The sequence below is a fragment of the Alnus glutinosa genome, chromosome 1 (assembly GCF_958979055.1).
Source record: "Alnus glutinosa chromosome 1, dhAlnGlut1.1, whole genome shotgun sequence".
Taxonomy (NCBI): domain Eukaryota; kingdom Viridiplantae; phylum Streptophyta; class Magnoliopsida; order Fagales; family Betulaceae; genus Alnus; species Alnus glutinosa.
Genome location: NC_084886.1, coordinates 14,745,430 through 14,763,543, shown reverse-complemented (window position 1 = coordinate 14,763,543; position 18,114 = coordinate 14,745,430). Strand labels below are relative to the sequence as shown.

The window sequence follows — 18,114 nt, the reverse complement described above, 5'->3', positions numbered from 1 at the left end:
AGATCGGTATTTGATAGAGGATGTAGAGAAAATGAATGTTAATTTTGATATTTTGAATTGGTAGAAGGTGAACTCAACCAAATTCTTAGTAATTGCCCAAATGGCACGAGATGTTTTAGCAATTCCCATTACAACGGTTGCTTCAGAGTCGACTTTTAGCATTGGAAGGCGTGTTTTGGACCTTGTTCGGAGTTTGTTGGCTCCAACAACAGTTGAAGCCTTGATATATTCACAGAATTGGTTAAGGTCAAAACCCATAAGCGGTGGCAATGATTATGATTCATAGATAATTGATGATGCGGGAAGTTATAGGCTCGAATCAGGTAAGCTTTCTATTAATTAAATATTCACTTAATCTATTTATCAAATTTAAATTATGATTGTAAATCAATTTTTTTTTTTTTTTCATTCCCCTTTGTAGAAATAACTTTAAAGAACGTCAGCATTTGCTTGAAGATGATTAGTTGGAGATGTTGCCATGCAGGGTTTCTTGTTTTTTGTTGTTGGTTTAGAGCATTCAGCTGTTGATGGGATCATGGGACTATTGATCTTTTTTTTGTTCATTGATTCTACTGAATTACGGATTCTGTTCTTTTGTTGGACTAAGTTTCTGTTCCTTTTTGTTGGAACTTCAAATTTGTTGGACTAAGTTTTTAATCTTCTTTGTTGGAACTTTAAATTTATTGGATTAAGTTTCTAATCTTTTTTTGTTGGAACTTTTAATTTTTGTTGGTCCAAGTTTATATATTTTTTTTGTTGGAACTTTTAATTTTTTTGTGTCCATTATTTTGCTTAGCTATTGACTTATCAAAAAAAATTTGTTTTGATTCTTGATGCAGCATGCAGTGAACTACAATATATATTACTTTGATATACATATATATATAAAAAAATATGTTACTTTGAATTTTGCTAGGTTTGTATCAGGAGCAGACTAGCAGTGAACTACAATATAGCAATGTTCAAATCTCTTCTCCTCAATCTCGTGCTTGTAGTTGCATATTCAAAGAATTTGATTAGTAGATTACATACCATTCTCATTGATGAATGATGAGGACGGGCTAGTGGATTTCAAAATAGAATAGATTTCAAATATGCCCACAGCTCACCTGGTTTTGGGACTAGATTTTTTTTTTTTTTTTTTTTTTAATAAAAAAAAAACAATAGAATACCCGAACCCGCAGAATCCGTCATCGATTCGTGCTACCTAAGGCCTAGCAGATTGACCATTCACTATGCGAGTTGCGGATCTCGATTTTCTAACCCGCTCAATGCGGGGCAGGTTGTGGAAAACATGTAAATCCGGCCCAATTTGGCCCGCGTCCACCCCTAGATGTGTCAGTGATATTGGACAACATTTATCCATGCTTTCGACGTTTTCCGAATTAAGAAAAATAACAAAGAGCATATTGGGAAATGGGAATTGTCGTTCAATAAAATTTTTATTTGGTTCAGACAATGAAAATACAGAAGGAAAGAATCTATCAAGATTTTCAACCATATTTGGTTGACAAAGAGAATCAATTTTATTGATTTCTATTTTAGATTAGGATTTAACTGTTTATTTGAATTTGCCATCTTTAGGTTTTCTTTGCTATCAAGTATTTTTATAATTATTGTATTCTTCTTATATTGTTTTATTTCCATTCTCAGAAAATGCGGGTTGTGGATCCCGATTTTCTAACCCGCTCAATGCGGGGCAGGTTGTGGAAAACATGTAAATCCAGCACAATCTGGCCCGCGCCCACCCCTAGATGTGTCAGTGTTATAGGACAACATTTACCCATGCTTTTGATGTTTTCCGAATTAAGAAAAATAAACAAAGAACATATTGGGAAATGGGAAACTGTCGTTCAATAAAATTTCTATTTGGTCCAGGCAATGAAAATACAGAAGGAAAGAATCTACCAAGATTTTCAACCATATTTGGTTGACAAAGAGAATCAATTTTATTGATTTCTATTTTAGATTAGGATTTAATTGTTTATTTGAATTTGCCATCTTTAGGTTTTCTTTGCTATCAAGTATTTTTATAATTATTGAATTCTTCTTATATTGTTTTATTTCCATTCTCAGGAGAATTTTATTACATTTTGTAGCTTTAGGGTTTTACTATAACTTTGAATAAATTGTATTGGAATAATTAAGTATAGTTTTTAATATCAATGGTTTTCTTTATCAACATGTGTGTTGATTTTGTGTATAGAGAATACGATTTCTCTTTTACGTCTATCGCTTTCGCTACATCAGTCAGAACTGAAATTGGTGAAGCCCAACTCAAGAAACTTGGAACTGAGCTTTGAAAACCAAGCTCGTTGAGCTTGGTTGAGACCATAAAGTGCCTTGCGAAAATGGCATAAATGATGTTGTAGAGATGTATGAACAAAAAAACTCCGATGGCTAAACCATATAAACATTTTTCATGCAAATCACCATGTTAAAAAGCACTTTGAATTGGCTAATGGGCCAATTTTGCATGACAACAATAGAGAGGACGACCCGTATAGTAGTGAGTTTAACCACAAGGCTATAGGTCTCACCATAATCAAACTCCAATTGCTGATGAAAATCTTTTGCCACTAAGCAGGCTTTATAACGATCAATGGACCTATCGGGCTTGCGTTTAATACGAAAAATCCATTTATAATCCACCAAATTTATTTGTGGTCTAGAACGGACCAAGTTCCACGTGCCATTTTTCATTAGAGCCAAGAATTCAGTTGCCATATATAGCCTAACGCCATTATGGATAACGTGAGACTATTGTAAAACATGTGGGCTCAAACATACATGGGCTACTATATATCGGCAAGACGTTGCAGAGTACTGGCTTTGGCATCTGGCAAAGGTATATGTTGATAACAGTATATATAATTGTACGTGTTAGCGTGCACGAATCATGTACCGTGTATTTTAAGATATGAACATAGTACTGTTTCTTATATTTAAAAGTGAATAATTGTCTAAACCTGCTGCAGTTACGAGCTAGAGAATAATTATGATGAAACTTGAATAATATATACAATTTCAGAATTCTGAAAAGGAAAATTAATCACCTAATCAGAAATTGGATATGAAATGTAAAGATAAACTAAATTTAATTACAAGGCAAAAATTTAAATGTTTTGCATTTTATATAATAAGGCCGGTTTCGATGTTTTGGAGTACTGGATTATGTCGAGATTGTCTTTTCTTGTACGTTTCAGTTGCTCTAGTTGTGTCTCGATCGATGCATTTTATAATAAGGCCAGTTTCGATGTTTTGGAGTGGATTATGTCGAGATTGTCTTTTCTTGTACGTTTCAGTTGCTCTAGTTGTGTCTCGATGGCAACCCGTTTGACTAGGCTGAAACAGAACTCCTCAAAAATTATTGCAATCAAAGACTCCCGGCTACACCCCCGGCCCCATTCGAATGGTATTGCAACCGAACATCTCGGGTTTGCCTTCCGAGAAGCACAGTCGACACACCCTGTTCGAACGGTCATGCTAATAAAATTCTAGAGGTAGTGGATACTAAACTTATTAGGAAACTAAATTCCTTTAAAAGAAGGAAATTCAACTTAAAAATGACAATTCCTATTCTTTCATGGAAATTAATATGTAAACAAGGAAAAGAGAATCAGTTGTAATATAATTGTGACCAATGAGGGAAAAGTTCCTGTATATGCACCGCCGCCTAAACCTTCTGGAAATCGAGCCATATTTTCTATTGGGATTCCGCTCGAATGACATCAAACGGATTCTTCTATTGATACTCATTTTTGTTGTTGTTATTTATTTTTCTTAATTTTGCTTGCACTGAAAATAGATTATAGGGGTGGTTGCCAACGCGCATACACACAAAGTATATTTTATACACATTTTAATATTACACACACCCATATATATATATACTATAAAGTAGTGTATTTAGCGGTGTCGCTACATGTTTGAATTAAGTGGCATTTCCCATAGAATGCAATTATAGAAAAGCTTATTTTGAAAAATTCTAAAACATCTACTGTGGTATTTTTTGGGTCCTTCTGTACAGTACTGACTTGGAAAAGAAGAAAAGAAGAATAGAGAGAGAATCAGTTAAAAGCTGTAGTTTTTTTTTTTTTTTAATTAAAAAAAGGATGCCAAGTCAACACAGAAAGACGCAAGAAGAACCATAGTAAATACTCTAACATTTCTATAACTAACCAATTTAGTGACATTTTAAGAAAACGCCGCAATAAAGGAGTAAATTTCGTGGTGTATAGCTGCTATTTGATAAAAAAATCGCGGCAATTTGTAAAATGCTGGTAACAATGACATTTACTGGCTATTTTTAAAAAATGCCGCTAAACCTAATTCTTTTTAGAATAATATTAAATGCAATACTCATATTTTCTATTTATTCTCAAATGTAACATGATTTTTAAAATTATGTATAAAATTGAATCAAAATTCAAAACTAATTCATCTCAAATACAATAATAAATATAAAAGTCATGTCACGTTTTGAGAATTTTAGAGTGAATGGCGAAGATGATTGGACTGGTTGGATGTGCTGGATTTTGCAATTTGAGCACGGCATACCCTCATTTCATTCCATCTAGAAGGGGGGGCACAACTGTGTGGCACACGTTCATTCTTCTATCCCCCACCTCATATTTTATATGATCAGCCGGGGATCGAGATAACCATAGCATTTTTCTCTGCTACACATGCAATAGTGAAGGACTAAAACTAGTCAATAGGGAGCCGAGTGCCGACAATCTTTCCTCGTCAAGTGGGGCGTTTCGGAAGGGCTTCTAGTGGGTGCATATCCTTGTCAAGTTGCTTTCTTTCCATTTCTGGTCACATATCTTCTTCTGTATTAGCAAAACATAATGAGGCCCATTTGAGCAGAACTTCCTCTCGGTTTCATCACCCAAGAACCAAAATGGCCGTCACCGGCAGAGATGAAGTTCCGGAAACGCTCAAGCCAGACTATAATAGGGCAAGTGAGTTGAAGGCTTTTGATGACACAAAGCTCGGCGTTAAAGGACTAGTGGATGCTGGGGTTACTGAGATCCCTCGTATATTCTATCACCCACCGCATGACACTGACAACGTCTCAGCTTCTGGTGACACCCAGTTTAATATTCCTGTCATAGACCTCCAAGGCATCGAGAAAGATGTAATAAAACGCAAGAAGATTGTTGAAAGAATTCGTGATGCGTCCGAGACGTGGGGTTTCTTTCAGCTGGTCAATCATGGGATCCCTGTGAGTGTTTTGGAGGAGATGAAGGAAGGGGTGCATAGGTTTCATGAGCAAGATACTCAAGTGAAGAAAGAGTTGTATACGCGTGACAACAAGAGACCGTTGGTGTATAACAGCAACTTTGATCTGTATGGCGCTCCGGCGTCTAATTGGAGGGATACATTTTATTGTCAAATGGCACCTGATCCCCCAAAGGCTGAAGACTTGCCAGTTGCATGCAGGTATGTGATTTGCAATAAATAATCCACTGGATTATCTCATTTGCTCAACAGAATTATTCACATCACATACATCTTGTTGATTAGATATTTAATATTCTCTAATATTCTATTTATTTCTTACCTTATTTAGTTTTAGTTTACTTGTTTTGTTGGGTAATTTAAGGAGAACTTGAGTCCTTGCAAATGTTATTTGGTTTTTAAAATTACCATTAAATTTGATAGGATTATTATTAGATTTTCGTCTAACTGTGACGTAACATTTTTTTGGAGGACAAAGGAGGACTTCCTTGTGGTATTACTCTGTTTTATGAGAAATGATTCCTACACTCATTTCTCACAACAGCCCCACAACAAGCTGACGTGGCTGGTAATATTTTATTATTTTTTTACAAAAAGAAAAGAAAAGAAAACAAAAATAATAATAAAATATTATCAGCCACATCAGCTTGTTGTGGGGTTGTTGTGAGAAATGAGTGTAAGGATTATTTCTCCTGTTTTATTGACTCTAGTCCTTCAAGTAATTCTAGATGTCATATCCTTGTCTCTCTTATATCCCTATAACAATGATGTGCATTTTAAAATCATTATTGGACTTGTATTTGATTATTATTGAATTTTGATCAAATAATGATTTTAAAAGGCACATTATTATTAGAGGGACATGAGAGACATGAATATGACGTTTAGAATTACTCCTAATCTATCATCAGTCTCTTTCTCCTTCTGCGTCTGTTCTTCTCTTTCTCACTCATATTATTCATCCATCAAATAATTCTACACATCTAGACTAGATTGAGTTAGGAAATAATTCACCCATCATTTTTGAATGAGATGGTGATGGGTTCTTGCTGTCGAAATACGATTGTGATTGGCTGTGGTTATATAAAAGAAATGGATTGAATTTAAAATTCATTCTTCACTCAGGGCAGGAGTCACCGCGTACAATCTATTTGTAGAAATTCCTCAATGACCCCTGGTGGACCTAGCTCATCTCATTTTACTGAAGGATCAACTGATCCTTGATTCAAACTTAATGACCACCTAATGCGCTTATTAATATTATATATATATATGCCTGTAGAGATATACTGGAGCAGTACTCGAAGCAAATGATGAAGTTGGGGATTTTATTGTTCGAGTTATTATCAGAGGCTCTTGGGCTGAACCCAAACCATCTAAATGAGATTGATTGCAGTGAGGGGCTTGCAGTTCTGTGCCATTACTATCCCGCTTGCCCTCAGCCAGAGTTAACACTGGGCACAAGCAAGCATTCGGACAATGACTTCCTCACTGTTCTTCTACAAGACCATATTGGTGGCCTCCAAGTTTTTTACCATGACAAGTGGGTCGACATCCCTTCAGTGCCAGGGGCTCTAGTGGTTAACATTGGAGATCTTCTACAGGCAAGTCTTCTCATTATTCTTGTGTTTGTTCGGGTGTATTGTTTTTGGATCATACTTGTGACACCTTATTTCATTTAATTTTAGTAATAATACTTCGTATTCATAAAATAACTTTAATTTTAATTTCATACATACCATGCGGTCCTGTAAATGGCATAGACGGGCGCTTCGAAATGAGCTTATTTTTAGAGATTAGGACTCGGGATTTGAAGCCATGGGCCAGAGGTTGTTCTAGTGCAGTATAATCATGATCTTAGTCTATAGCTCATCCAAGTAAAAGATTTCGAACATGTAAATAGCTTCTATTTCCTATCACACACTACATGTTGATGGTGCAATCCATACCTGATTAGAACCTATCAAAACCCACTAATAATGGGTAAAATTTTTTGGTGGCTATTAAGTAATTATGACACTCTCAAAAGAAATATTAATTCCTTTTGTTTTAGGAGTGCTTCCTTATTAATTCCTTTTGTTTTAGGAGTACTTCCTTTTGGTTTAGGCGAACTTATGTGGCTACGTTAGGCGTGGTGAAAAATATTGGAAAACAGAAATGCTACACATTCTTGACATCACAGTTAAAATTATTATTGGATAAAAATTTAATACCGATCTATTCAAAATCTAATGATGATTTTTATTGACGTTAGAGAGTGTGCACTTCAAAGTGTGAAAGTGAGAGTGTGTATATCATTTCCCTATTGCTTTGCTTGTATTCTATTGGACATGACTTGAATTCAAGATGGTGGGGCCCAGATGTAATTCTTCCAAAAAGGAGTGGTTTTCCTTTATTTCAAGAATCGTCTTCGACTGTGGACATACCTCACATTGAGGAAATTACGTAAATCTTGGTATTATTGTGTGTGATTGTCTTATCTTATTTACCGTAATTTTGGTCTTTTGCACAATAAGTGGTATGAGAGCATGGGCAAAGAGTTCATGGCATGGACTTGGACAAGGATCCTGGAGTAGGGACAAAAGTGTAAGGTGCAAGTCTTATGCGGGAGATTAATACATTGATGAGTCTTTTTAATGAACCCATAATATAGCATGTTGAGACACTACTCAATCCAAAAGATTAAGCAATCTAACTATGCTATATTAATCAGTCAAGCTTGTGAAACCCTTTCAATGTGAGAAAATCAATCTTTTTATACTCAAACATGTAAATTGAACTCCACAATTTCCTTTTTAAGTCTGTTACCCCCTCAAACGAAAGCTCTATTTTTTGTTTTTTGTTTTTATTTTTGTTTTGTTTTGTTTTCGTCAACTGTATCCACCATCTCTAGGACTACTTTGGGCAATATGAGTTTGCCCGAGCCATACACCTTTTTCACTACCCTAGGGACTTTCATTTGTGCCCATGCCATGAGCCTTTGCCCCTTACTTCGAGGACTGTTGTCCATGCTCGCACCTTGTACCTTTGTCCATGCTTGTGCCATTCCATCATACCACACACCACTATCGGGTTTGATACCACTTATTAGGAAGATTGATACATTGGAAGGCTCACTAGATAGTATGTTGAGAGCTAATGTTTAGTATTTAGATTGGCAATTACGGTAAATATGGCGAGCATCAAGTATGAAATTGAAAAGTTCAATGGAAAGAACAATTTCTCTCTTTGGTAGAGAAGGATGAAGGATCTTCTGATTCAGTAAATGGGTATACAGGAAGACATAGTTAGCTAAGAAAGCATTGTGGCCGACAAGATTGTAGAGAAGTGTGGTATTTTGTCTAAAACAGGTCTCATGCTCAAGTTCAAGAGATGTATGAACTTGAGTATACTTGTGCATTGTAATTGCCTTTATGGGCTTTGGTGAATATATCTAAAAAAGATTTGTATCGTTAAACTTGATAAAATTCAAGTCCAAGTAGAGATTTGTTGGACGTGACTTAGAATTCAAGATGGGAGTGTCCATGCCAGTCGTAACTCCTCAAAAAGGAGTGGTCTTCCTTTATTTCACCGACTTTGAACCAAATTAGTATTGATTTCGTATTGCTAGTTTGACCGACTTTAATTAGGAGCAATAAAAAGAGGTTTACTTCTCTTCTTGCAAGCCATGCAAAAACGTGAAAGCAGAGAGCGCAATATGTTTTTTTTCTTGGTTTTGGAGGAGCCAATAGAAGAGAGAAAAGAAAATAGTCGAATGTGAGAGAGAACAAAGAGAAACAAATCCGCCGCTTGTTCCAATAAAAGAGAAATTTTTATTCTTTTCTTTTGTTTTTTCATTTGGAAAATATTTTTTATTGTGTGCTAGTGAGATTTGAATTTTTGGGTTTCAAGTATTTTCTTTTCACAATTTTTGATTCCATCTTTGATAGTAATTTTTTTTTTTTTTTCGTGATCATAGAAATATCTCATATTGAAAGAACTATGTAAATCTTGATGTTATTGTGTGTGATTGTGTAACAGTACCATTAATGAATAATGGGCTAAGCCTAGTTTAATAAAGCCCATATCATGTAATAGTACCTTTAGTGATAATGGACCTGGACTATGTGTATATAAAGGCCGATAGTCTAATTGTAGAAAGGATCGGATTAGTGATTGGTGAATTGGAGAATTGATGTAATAATGGAAGAAATATTCATAATTGATGAAACGAAATCTATATTGAAATCAGTAATGAAATTGGACTCTTCAAGATGTCCGGTCTCCTAAAGCATTCGAAGTGCTCAGCCGCCAATTCACTAATCACTAATCCGATCCTTTCTACAATTAGACTATTGGCCTTTATATACACATAGCCCATGCCCATTATCACTAAAGGTACTATTACATCATATGGGCTTTATTAAACTAAGCCCAGTCCACTATCATCTAGCCCATTATTCATTAATGGTACTGTTACAGTGTTACAGATTGTTTTGTCTTATTTATCATAATTGTGGTCTTTTTGCAATATATATATATTATTTCTTTTAGTTGCATTTGTTGAATGTAATTCAGATATAGACAATAGTTTAGCTCAACTCACCGTGTTGATTAAGACCAAAAGTCGATTCACTTGCAAATGAAATACATGATACGTGATACTAATTTATTGTATTTGTCAATTTTGATGCTCTAAAATCAAGAATGATCCCTTTTGGCTGCAGTAATTTACATGTTTTTTCCTTTGGTTTTTCCAGCTTATAACGAACGATAGGTTTAAAAGCGTTGAACACAGAGTATTGGCAAACAGAGTAGGGCCAAGAGTATCTGTGGCGAGCTTTTTTTCCACGGCTTTTCAGCCAACCACAAAACTTTACGGACCTATCAAAGAGTTGTTATCAGCAGACGATCCTCCAAAGTATAGGGAAACCACAATGAGTGACTATGCTGTGTACTACGCAGGAAAAGGCCTTGATGGGACTTCTGCGCTGCTGCATTTTAGGCTCTAAACTCCAAAATAGAGAATTAGAGATGAATAGATGGTTTGTGGCCGTAATTTGTCACTTTCTATAACGTATTTACCATATGCTAGTGAAGCTTGAGTAGTGATGTTTATGTGCCTTGTTTGAAGGCCAAATCAAATCTTTGCTATTCAGTAGCCTTAAATAAATTGGTCTTGAAGCGATGCCTTCTCAATCTTCTTATGGTTAATTGGTATATTCTCAATAGAATTTACTTTCAATGAAATTGATATACTATACACTATTGTAATTTTTATAAATGACTAAAAAAAAAAAAAAAACCCCCCCCTTATGCTCATCCAAGCTAAACACCATTAACAAGCTTTTCGGGTTCTTTTTTTGTCAGGAGCGCTTCTCTCCCAGAAACTCAAAACTCCTCCTGTGCTACTCAAGTTGGTAATTACTAAATAAAAGTAAAGAACAAATGAGCTTAAAAAAAGGATTTTATTTTGGACTTTTAATTTATAAAGTGTTGGATTTGATATTAGACCAAGTAAGCATAAAGTTTTGAGCTAAGGTCAGTGTAGTTTTCGATTATTGGAAACATATTGAGGAATGGACAAAAAAGAGATTAAAATGTAGAAATATATAATATTAAAGAGTAAGAGCATAAGCAGAAAGAGAAAAGTAATGAATGATTAGGCCTGTATCTTGACTATATTGAAGTATATTATAAACTATAGTACAGTGATCTCTATTTATTGAGGTTAGGAGTAGTGAACAAGAAATCATAGTCTAAATAAGGAAGATAATAAACCTATAAAGAAATAGAAAATAGTCTTAATATAAAAAATTTTAACATCCTTTTTCAAACACTAGGTGAAAGCTTGACTCTTTAACTTCAAAGCCAATCTTTTGGCTTCTACTTTTCTTCTCCTTTGAATCATCTGCTTTCCTAGGATAATATATTATATTTGGCTATTATTGGCATGGTGGTTTATTTGGGCTTTCGTTTCTAAGAGAAAAGATTTTTTTTTTTTTTTTGGCTTGAATTGGATCTACTGGGGACAACACTAAAATCCGAGTGTGAGCTTGGCCTTCAGAATCGTTGATGAAGCCGATGATAATATTGTGCAGCAAGGGATCAAGAATGAGTGTGAGCTCAGATGGTGATAATCTTGTCCTGTCCGTGTCCTATGCCTGTCTGGACACGACTTCCAGGGAGTGGATTTTCACTCCAAACACGACTTCCAAGGAGCGGATTTTTACTCTCTAGAACTTGCATCCTAACTCTGTCCTATGCCTATCTAGACACGACTTTCCAAAACTCGTTTTTACGTATTTTCTAAGCATTTTCAAGGTTTTTTTTTTTTTTTTGTCATTTTACTAACTCTAATCATTTATTGAATCTAATTTATATTTTAAAAAGTTAAATAATGTCTTGGACATTACACATACAAAGTACATGCATTTTATACATATTTTAATACTACACACACCCACACACACACATATATATATATAGAGAGAGATAGAGAGAGAGAGAGGGAGAGATACACACACTATAAAGTAGCCTGCTGCATGTTTGAATTAAGTGACGTTTCCCATGGAATGCAATTATAGATATGCATAATTTGCGGAATTTTAAAGAAAACACCCTTATAAACTAACCAATTTAGCGACATTTTAAGAAAACGCCAAAATAAAGGAGTTAATTTCGTGGTGTTCTTTGTGAATTGCAGCTATGTGATAAAAAAAAAATCGCAACAATTTGTAAAAAAGCCGGTAACAATGGCATTTACCGTCGTTTTTGCGACCACCTATTTTTAAAAAATGCTGCTAAACCCAATTCTTTTTAGAATAATATTAAATGTAAGGCTCATATTCTTTATTTATCCTCAAATATAACATGAATTTTAAAATTACAATTGAATCAAAATTCAAAAATAATTCATATCAAATTCAATAATAAATATAAAAGTCATGCCACGTTTTGAGAATTTTAGAGAGAATGGCGAAGATGATTCGACTAGTTTTTTTATTTTATTTTATTTTTTTTTAAGTACATTCAAAGAAACAAGAGAAAACAATAAAAGGACCTTAGCCATATATAACAGAGGCTAAGCCATAAAATAGGGGGTGGATCTTTACCTACACAATGGGAAAGAGGGGGGAGGAGGAAAATAGGTGGGAATGCAGTCAGAGTGAGATCTAGCTGCAGCTCAATATGCTACATGATGAGCGCAAAAGTTTGTATTTCTGTAAACTTTCCTAACCATCCAAGAGGAGAGAGGAGGAAGGAGGAAGTAAAGAAATCGATTCTGTAATAAGATCCGATCCACAATTTTCCAGTCTTGTACAAAAGAAGGCTGCTGGAGAGCTGAAATCACGACTTGAAAATCTCCTTCTAAACTGAAAGAGGAGAGCTTGAGAGATGCTGACAAAGAGGAAGCAAGAGGAGCTGCTAAGGCCTCACCATAAGTAGGGTCACAAGAGGAGTTGATGACAGAAATACCTTTGATTACTGTACCAGAAGAGTCACGACATACTGCTGGATGTGCTGGATTGAGCAATTTTAGCACGGAATACCCTCATTTCATTCCATCTAGAAGAGGGGGCACAGCTGTGGCACACATTCATTCTTCTATCCCCACCTCTTATTTTATATTATCATTACTTGACACGATGATCAACCGGGAAGATAACCATAGCATTTTTGTCTGCTTCACGACGTAAGAATTTTGTCCAGATTTTACTCCGCAATAGTGAAGGACTAAAAGTAGTCAACAGGGAGCCGAGTGCCCACAATCTTTTCTCGTGTTTAATAAAATCAAATGGCGCGTTTCGGAAGGGCTTCTAGTGGGTGCATATCCTTGTCAAGTTGCTTTCTTTACATTTCTGGTCACATATCTTCTTTTGTATTAGCATAACATAATGAGGCCCATTTGAGCAGAACTTCCTCGGTTTTATCACCCAAGAACCAAAATGGTCGTTACCGGCAGAGATGAAGTTCCGGCAACGCTCAAGCCAGACTATAATAGGGCAAGTGAGTTGAAGGCTTTTGATGACACAAAGCTCGGTGTTAAAGGACTACTAGATGCTGGGGTTACTGAGATCCCTCGTATATTCTATCACCCACCGCATGACACTGACAACGGCTCAGCATCTGGTGACACCCAGTTTAATATTCCTGTCATAGATCTCCAAGGCATCGAGAAAGATGTAATAAAACGCAAGAAGATTGTTGAAAGCATTCGTGATGCGTCGGAGACGTGGGGTTTCTTTCAGCTGGTCAATCATGGGATCCCTGTGAGTGTTTTGGAGGAGATGAAGGAAGGGGTGCATAGGTTTCATCAGCAAGATACTCAAGTGAAGAAAGAGTTGTATACGCGTGACAACAAGAGACCGTTGGTGTATAACAGCAACTTTGATCTGTATAGCGCACCGGCGTCTAATTGGAGGGATACATTTTATTGTCAAATGGCACCTGATCCCCCAAAGGCTGAAGACTTGCCAGATGCGTGCAGGTATGTGATTTGCAATATATAATCCGGCCACTGGATTATTCGTAAGATCTAGGCATTTTGAAATTCATAAAACGACCTTAAAGATTGTATGGATTTCTAATTATCTCATTTGCTCAACAGAATTATTCACATACATCTTGTTAGAATATTTAATATTCTCTAATATTCTATTTAATTATTTCTCACCTTATCTAGTTTTAGCTTACTTGTTTTATTGGGCAATTTTATAAGGAGGACTTGAGTTTTCCCAAATGTCATGTGCCTTTAAAAATTACTATTAATTGAATTTGATAAGATCATTATTTGATTTTGGTCTGAGGGTGATTTTAAAGTCACGTAACATTTTTTGAAGGACAAAGGAGGACTTCCTTGTAGCTTTACTCTGTTTTGTAGACTTTAGTCATTTGAGTAATTAGACGTTATATCATTGTTCCTCTTGTATCCCTTCAATTATAATGATGTGCCTTTTAAAATCATTATTGAGCTTGTACTTGATCATTATTGAATTTTAATCAAATAATGATTTTAAAAGTCACATTATTATTAGAGGGACACGAGAGACATAAATATGACGTTTAGAATTACTCACAATCTATCATCAGTCTCTTTCTCTTTCTGCGTACGTTCTTCTCTTTCTCACTCATGTTATTCATCCATCAAATATTTCTACACATCTAGACTAGATTGAGTTAGGAAATAATTCACCCATCATTTTCGAATGAGATGGTGATGGGTTCTTGCTGTCGAAATACGATTGTGATTGGCTATGGTTATATAAAGGAAATGGATTGAATTTAAAATTCTTTCTTCACTCAGGGCAGGAGTCACCGCATACAATCTATTTGTAGAAATTGCTCAATGACCCCTGATGGACTTAGCTCATCTCATTTTATTGAAGGATCAACTGATCCTTGATTCAAACTTAATGACCACCGTACCTAATTGCGCTCATTAATATTATATATATATGCCTGTAGAGATATACTGGAGCAGTACTCGAAGCTAGTGATGAAGTTGGGGATTTTATTGTTCGAGTTATTATCAGAGGCGCTTGGGCTGAACCCAAACCACCTAAATGAGATTGATTGCAATGAGGGGCTTGCAGTTCTGTGCCATTACTATCCCGCTTGCCCACAGCCAGAGTTAACATTGGGCACAAGCAAGCATGCGGACAGTGACTTCCTCACTGTTCTTCAACAAGACCATATTGGTGGCCTCCAAGTTTTTTACCTTGACAAGTGGGTCGACATCCCTCCGGTGCCAGGGGCTCTAGTGGTTAACATTGGAGATCTTCTACAGGCAAGTCTTCTCATTATTCTTGTGTTTGTTCGGGTGTATTGTTTTTGGATCATACTTGTGACACCTTATTTCATTTAATTTTAGTAATGATCGATACTTCGTATTCATAAAATAACTTTAATTTTAATTTCATACTTACCATGCGGTCCTGTAAATGGCATAGACGGGCGCTTTCCAAATGAGCTTATTTTGAGAGATTAGGACTAGGGATTTGAAGCCATGGGCCAGAGGTTGTTCTGGTGCAGTATAATCATGATCTCAGGCTATAGCTCACCCAAGTAAAAGACTTCGAACATGTAAATAGCTTCTATTTCCTATCACACACTACATGTACGTTGATATTGCACGGGCACTCTGAGAGGTCCAATCCATACCTGATTAGAACCTATCAAAACCCACTTATAATGGGTAAAAATTTTTTTGGTGGCTATTAAGTTATGACACTCTCAAAAGAAATATTAATTCCTTTTGTTTTAGGAGTACTTCCTTTTGGTTTAGGCGAACTTATATGGCTACATTAGGCATGGTAAAAAATATAGGAAAACAGAAATGCTATACATTCTTATTTTTATTTTTACACTTTTAAGTTCATACTCCTTTGACACGAAAATTAATTAAAATTACTTTTTGATAAAAATTTAATACTAATTTATTCAAAATCTAATGGTGATTTTTACTGACACGTCAGAAAATGTGCACTTAGAAGTGTGAAAGTGAGAGTGTGTATATCATTTTCCTATTGCTTTGTTTATATATTATTGGACATGACTTGAATTCAAGATGGTGGGGCCCAGCCATAACTCTTCCAAAAAGGAGTGGTTTTCCTTTATTTCACCGTCTTCGCCTGTGGACAAACTGGCCTCACATTGAGGAAACCACGTAAATCTTGGTGTTATTGTGTGTGATTGTCTTATCTTATTTATCGTAATTTTGGTTTTTTGCACAATAAGTGATATGAGAGCCAATGGTGGTGTGTGGTATGGTAGAGTGGTGTTGGCATAGGCACATGTCCTTGGAGTATAGACAAATGTGCGAAGTGCGAGCATGGACGAAGGTCCATAGAATAAGGGGCAAAGAGTTCATGGCATGGACTTGGACAAGGATCCTAGAGTAGGGACAAAAGTGCACAATGCAAGTCTTATGAGGGATATTGATACATTGAGGAGTCTTCTAATGAACCTATAATATATCATGTTGAGACACTACTCAACCCAAAAGTTTAAGCAACCCAACTATGCTATATTAATCGGTCAAACTTGTGACACCCTTCTAATGTGAGACTCAATCTTTTTATACTCAAACGTGTAAATTCCACAATTTTCCCCTTAGGTCTGTCACCAAATTGCTACACTCCCCCTCAAACGAAAGCTCTATTTTTTGTTTTTTGCTTTTTTTATTTATTTATTTATTATTATTATTATTTTTTTTGTTTTGTTTTTGTCAATTGTATCCACCGTCTTTAGGACTACTTGTGGGCTATATGAGTTTGCCCGCGCCATACACCTTTGTCACTACTCTAGGGACTTTCATTTGTGCCCATGCCATGAACCTTTGTCCCTTACTCCGAGGACTATTGTCCATGCTCGAATGCTCTAAGAGACCAGACATCTCGAAGAGTCCAATTTCATTACTGATTTCAATATAGATTTCGTTTCATCAATTCTGAATATTTCTTCCATTATTACATCAATTCTCCAATTCACCAATCACTAATCCGATCATATTTACAATTAGACTATTGGCCTTTATATACACATAGCCCAGGCCCATTATCACTAAAGGTACTGTTACATGATATGGGCTTTATTAAACTAAGCCCAGTCCACTATCATCCAGCCCATTATTCATTAATGGTACTGTTACAAATTGTTTTGTCTTATTTATCACAATTGTAGTCTTTTTGCACTATATATATTATTTCTTTTAATTGCATTTGTTGATGTAATTCAGATATAGACAATAGTTTATCTCAACTCACCGCATTGATTAAGATCAAAAGTCGATTCACTTGCAAATGAAATACATGATACTAATTTATTTTGTATTTGTCAATTTTGATGCTCTAAAATCAAGAATGATCCTTTTTGGCTGCAGTAATTTACATGTTTTTCCCTTTGGTTTTTCCAGCTTATAACAAACGATAGGTTTAAAAGTGTTGAACACAGAGTATTGGCAAACCGAGTAGGGCCAAGAGTATCTGTGGCGAGCTTTTTTTCCACGGGTTTTCAGCCAACTAAAAAATTTTACGGACCCATTAAGGAGTTGTTATCGGCAGATGATCCTCCAAAGTATAGGGAAACCACAATAAGTGACTATGTTGTGTATTACGCAGGAAAAGGCCTTGATGGAACTTCTGCGCTGTTGCATTTCAGGCTCTAAACTTCGAAAATAGAGAATTAGAGATGAATAGATGGTTTGTGGCCGTAATGTGTCACTTTCTGTAACGTATTATCCATATGCTAATGAAGCTTGAGTAGTGATGTTTATGTGCCTTGTTTGAAGGCCAAATCAAATCTTTGCTATTCTGTAGCCTTAAATAAATGAGTCTTGAAGCGATGACTTCTCAATCTTCTTATGGTTAATTGGTATATTATCAATAGAATTTACTTTCAATGAAGTTGATCTACTATACTATTGTAATTTCTATAAATGACCAAAACAAAAAAAACAACCCTTATGCTCAACCAAGCTAAACACCATTAATTAACCAGCTTTTCGGGTTCTCATGTTGTCAGGAGCGCTTCTCTCCCAGAAACCCAAAATTCCCCCTGTGATACTAGAGTTAGTAATTACTAAATAAGAGTAAAGAAAAAATGAGCTTAAAAAAATGGATTTATTTTGGACTTTTAGTTTATAAAGTGTTGGATTTGATATTAGACCAAGTAAGCATAAAGTTTTGAGCTAAGGTCAGTGTAGTTTTTGATTATTGGAAACATATTGAGGAATGGACAAAAAGGAGATATTAAAATGTAGAAATATATAACATCAAAGAGCAAGAGCAGAAGCAGAAAGAGAAAAGTGATGAAAGATTAGGGCTATATCTTGATTATATTGAAGTATATTATGAACTATAGCACAATGATCTCTATTTATTGAGG

General features: G+C 35.5%; 2 protein-coding genes across 2 annotated transcripts; both read left to right on the top strand.

The window, feature by feature from the left end:
• The first annotated feature begins 4,693 nt into the window (after window positions 1-4,693).
• Window positions 4,694-10,425, top strand: LOC133874096 (1-aminocyclopropane-1-carboxylate oxidase homolog 1-like). The gene is made up of 3 exons (XM_062311931.1): window positions 4,694-5,448; window positions 6,530-6,851; window positions 9,987-10,425. The coding sequence occupies exons 1-3, from the start codon at window positions 4,907-4,909 to the stop codon at window positions 10,236-10,238; spliced, it is 1,116 nt and encodes a 371-aa protein (XP_062167915.1). The 5' UTR covers window positions 4,694-4,906; the 3' UTR covers window positions 10,239-10,425.
• A 2,608-nt stretch (window positions 10,426-13,033) lies between these two features.
• On the top strand, window positions 13,034-17,583 carry LOC133874088 (1-aminocyclopropane-1-carboxylate oxidase homolog 1-like). The gene is made up of 3 exons (XM_062311920.1): window positions 13,034-13,717; window positions 14,695-15,016; window positions 17,144-17,583. Exons 1-3 carry the CDS (start codon window positions 13,176-13,178, stop codon window positions 17,393-17,395), a joined length of 1,116 nt encoding a protein of 371 aa, XP_062167904.1. The 5' UTR covers window positions 13,034-13,175; the 3' UTR covers window positions 17,396-17,583.
• The last annotated feature ends 531 nt before the right edge of the window (window positions 17,584-18,114 follow it).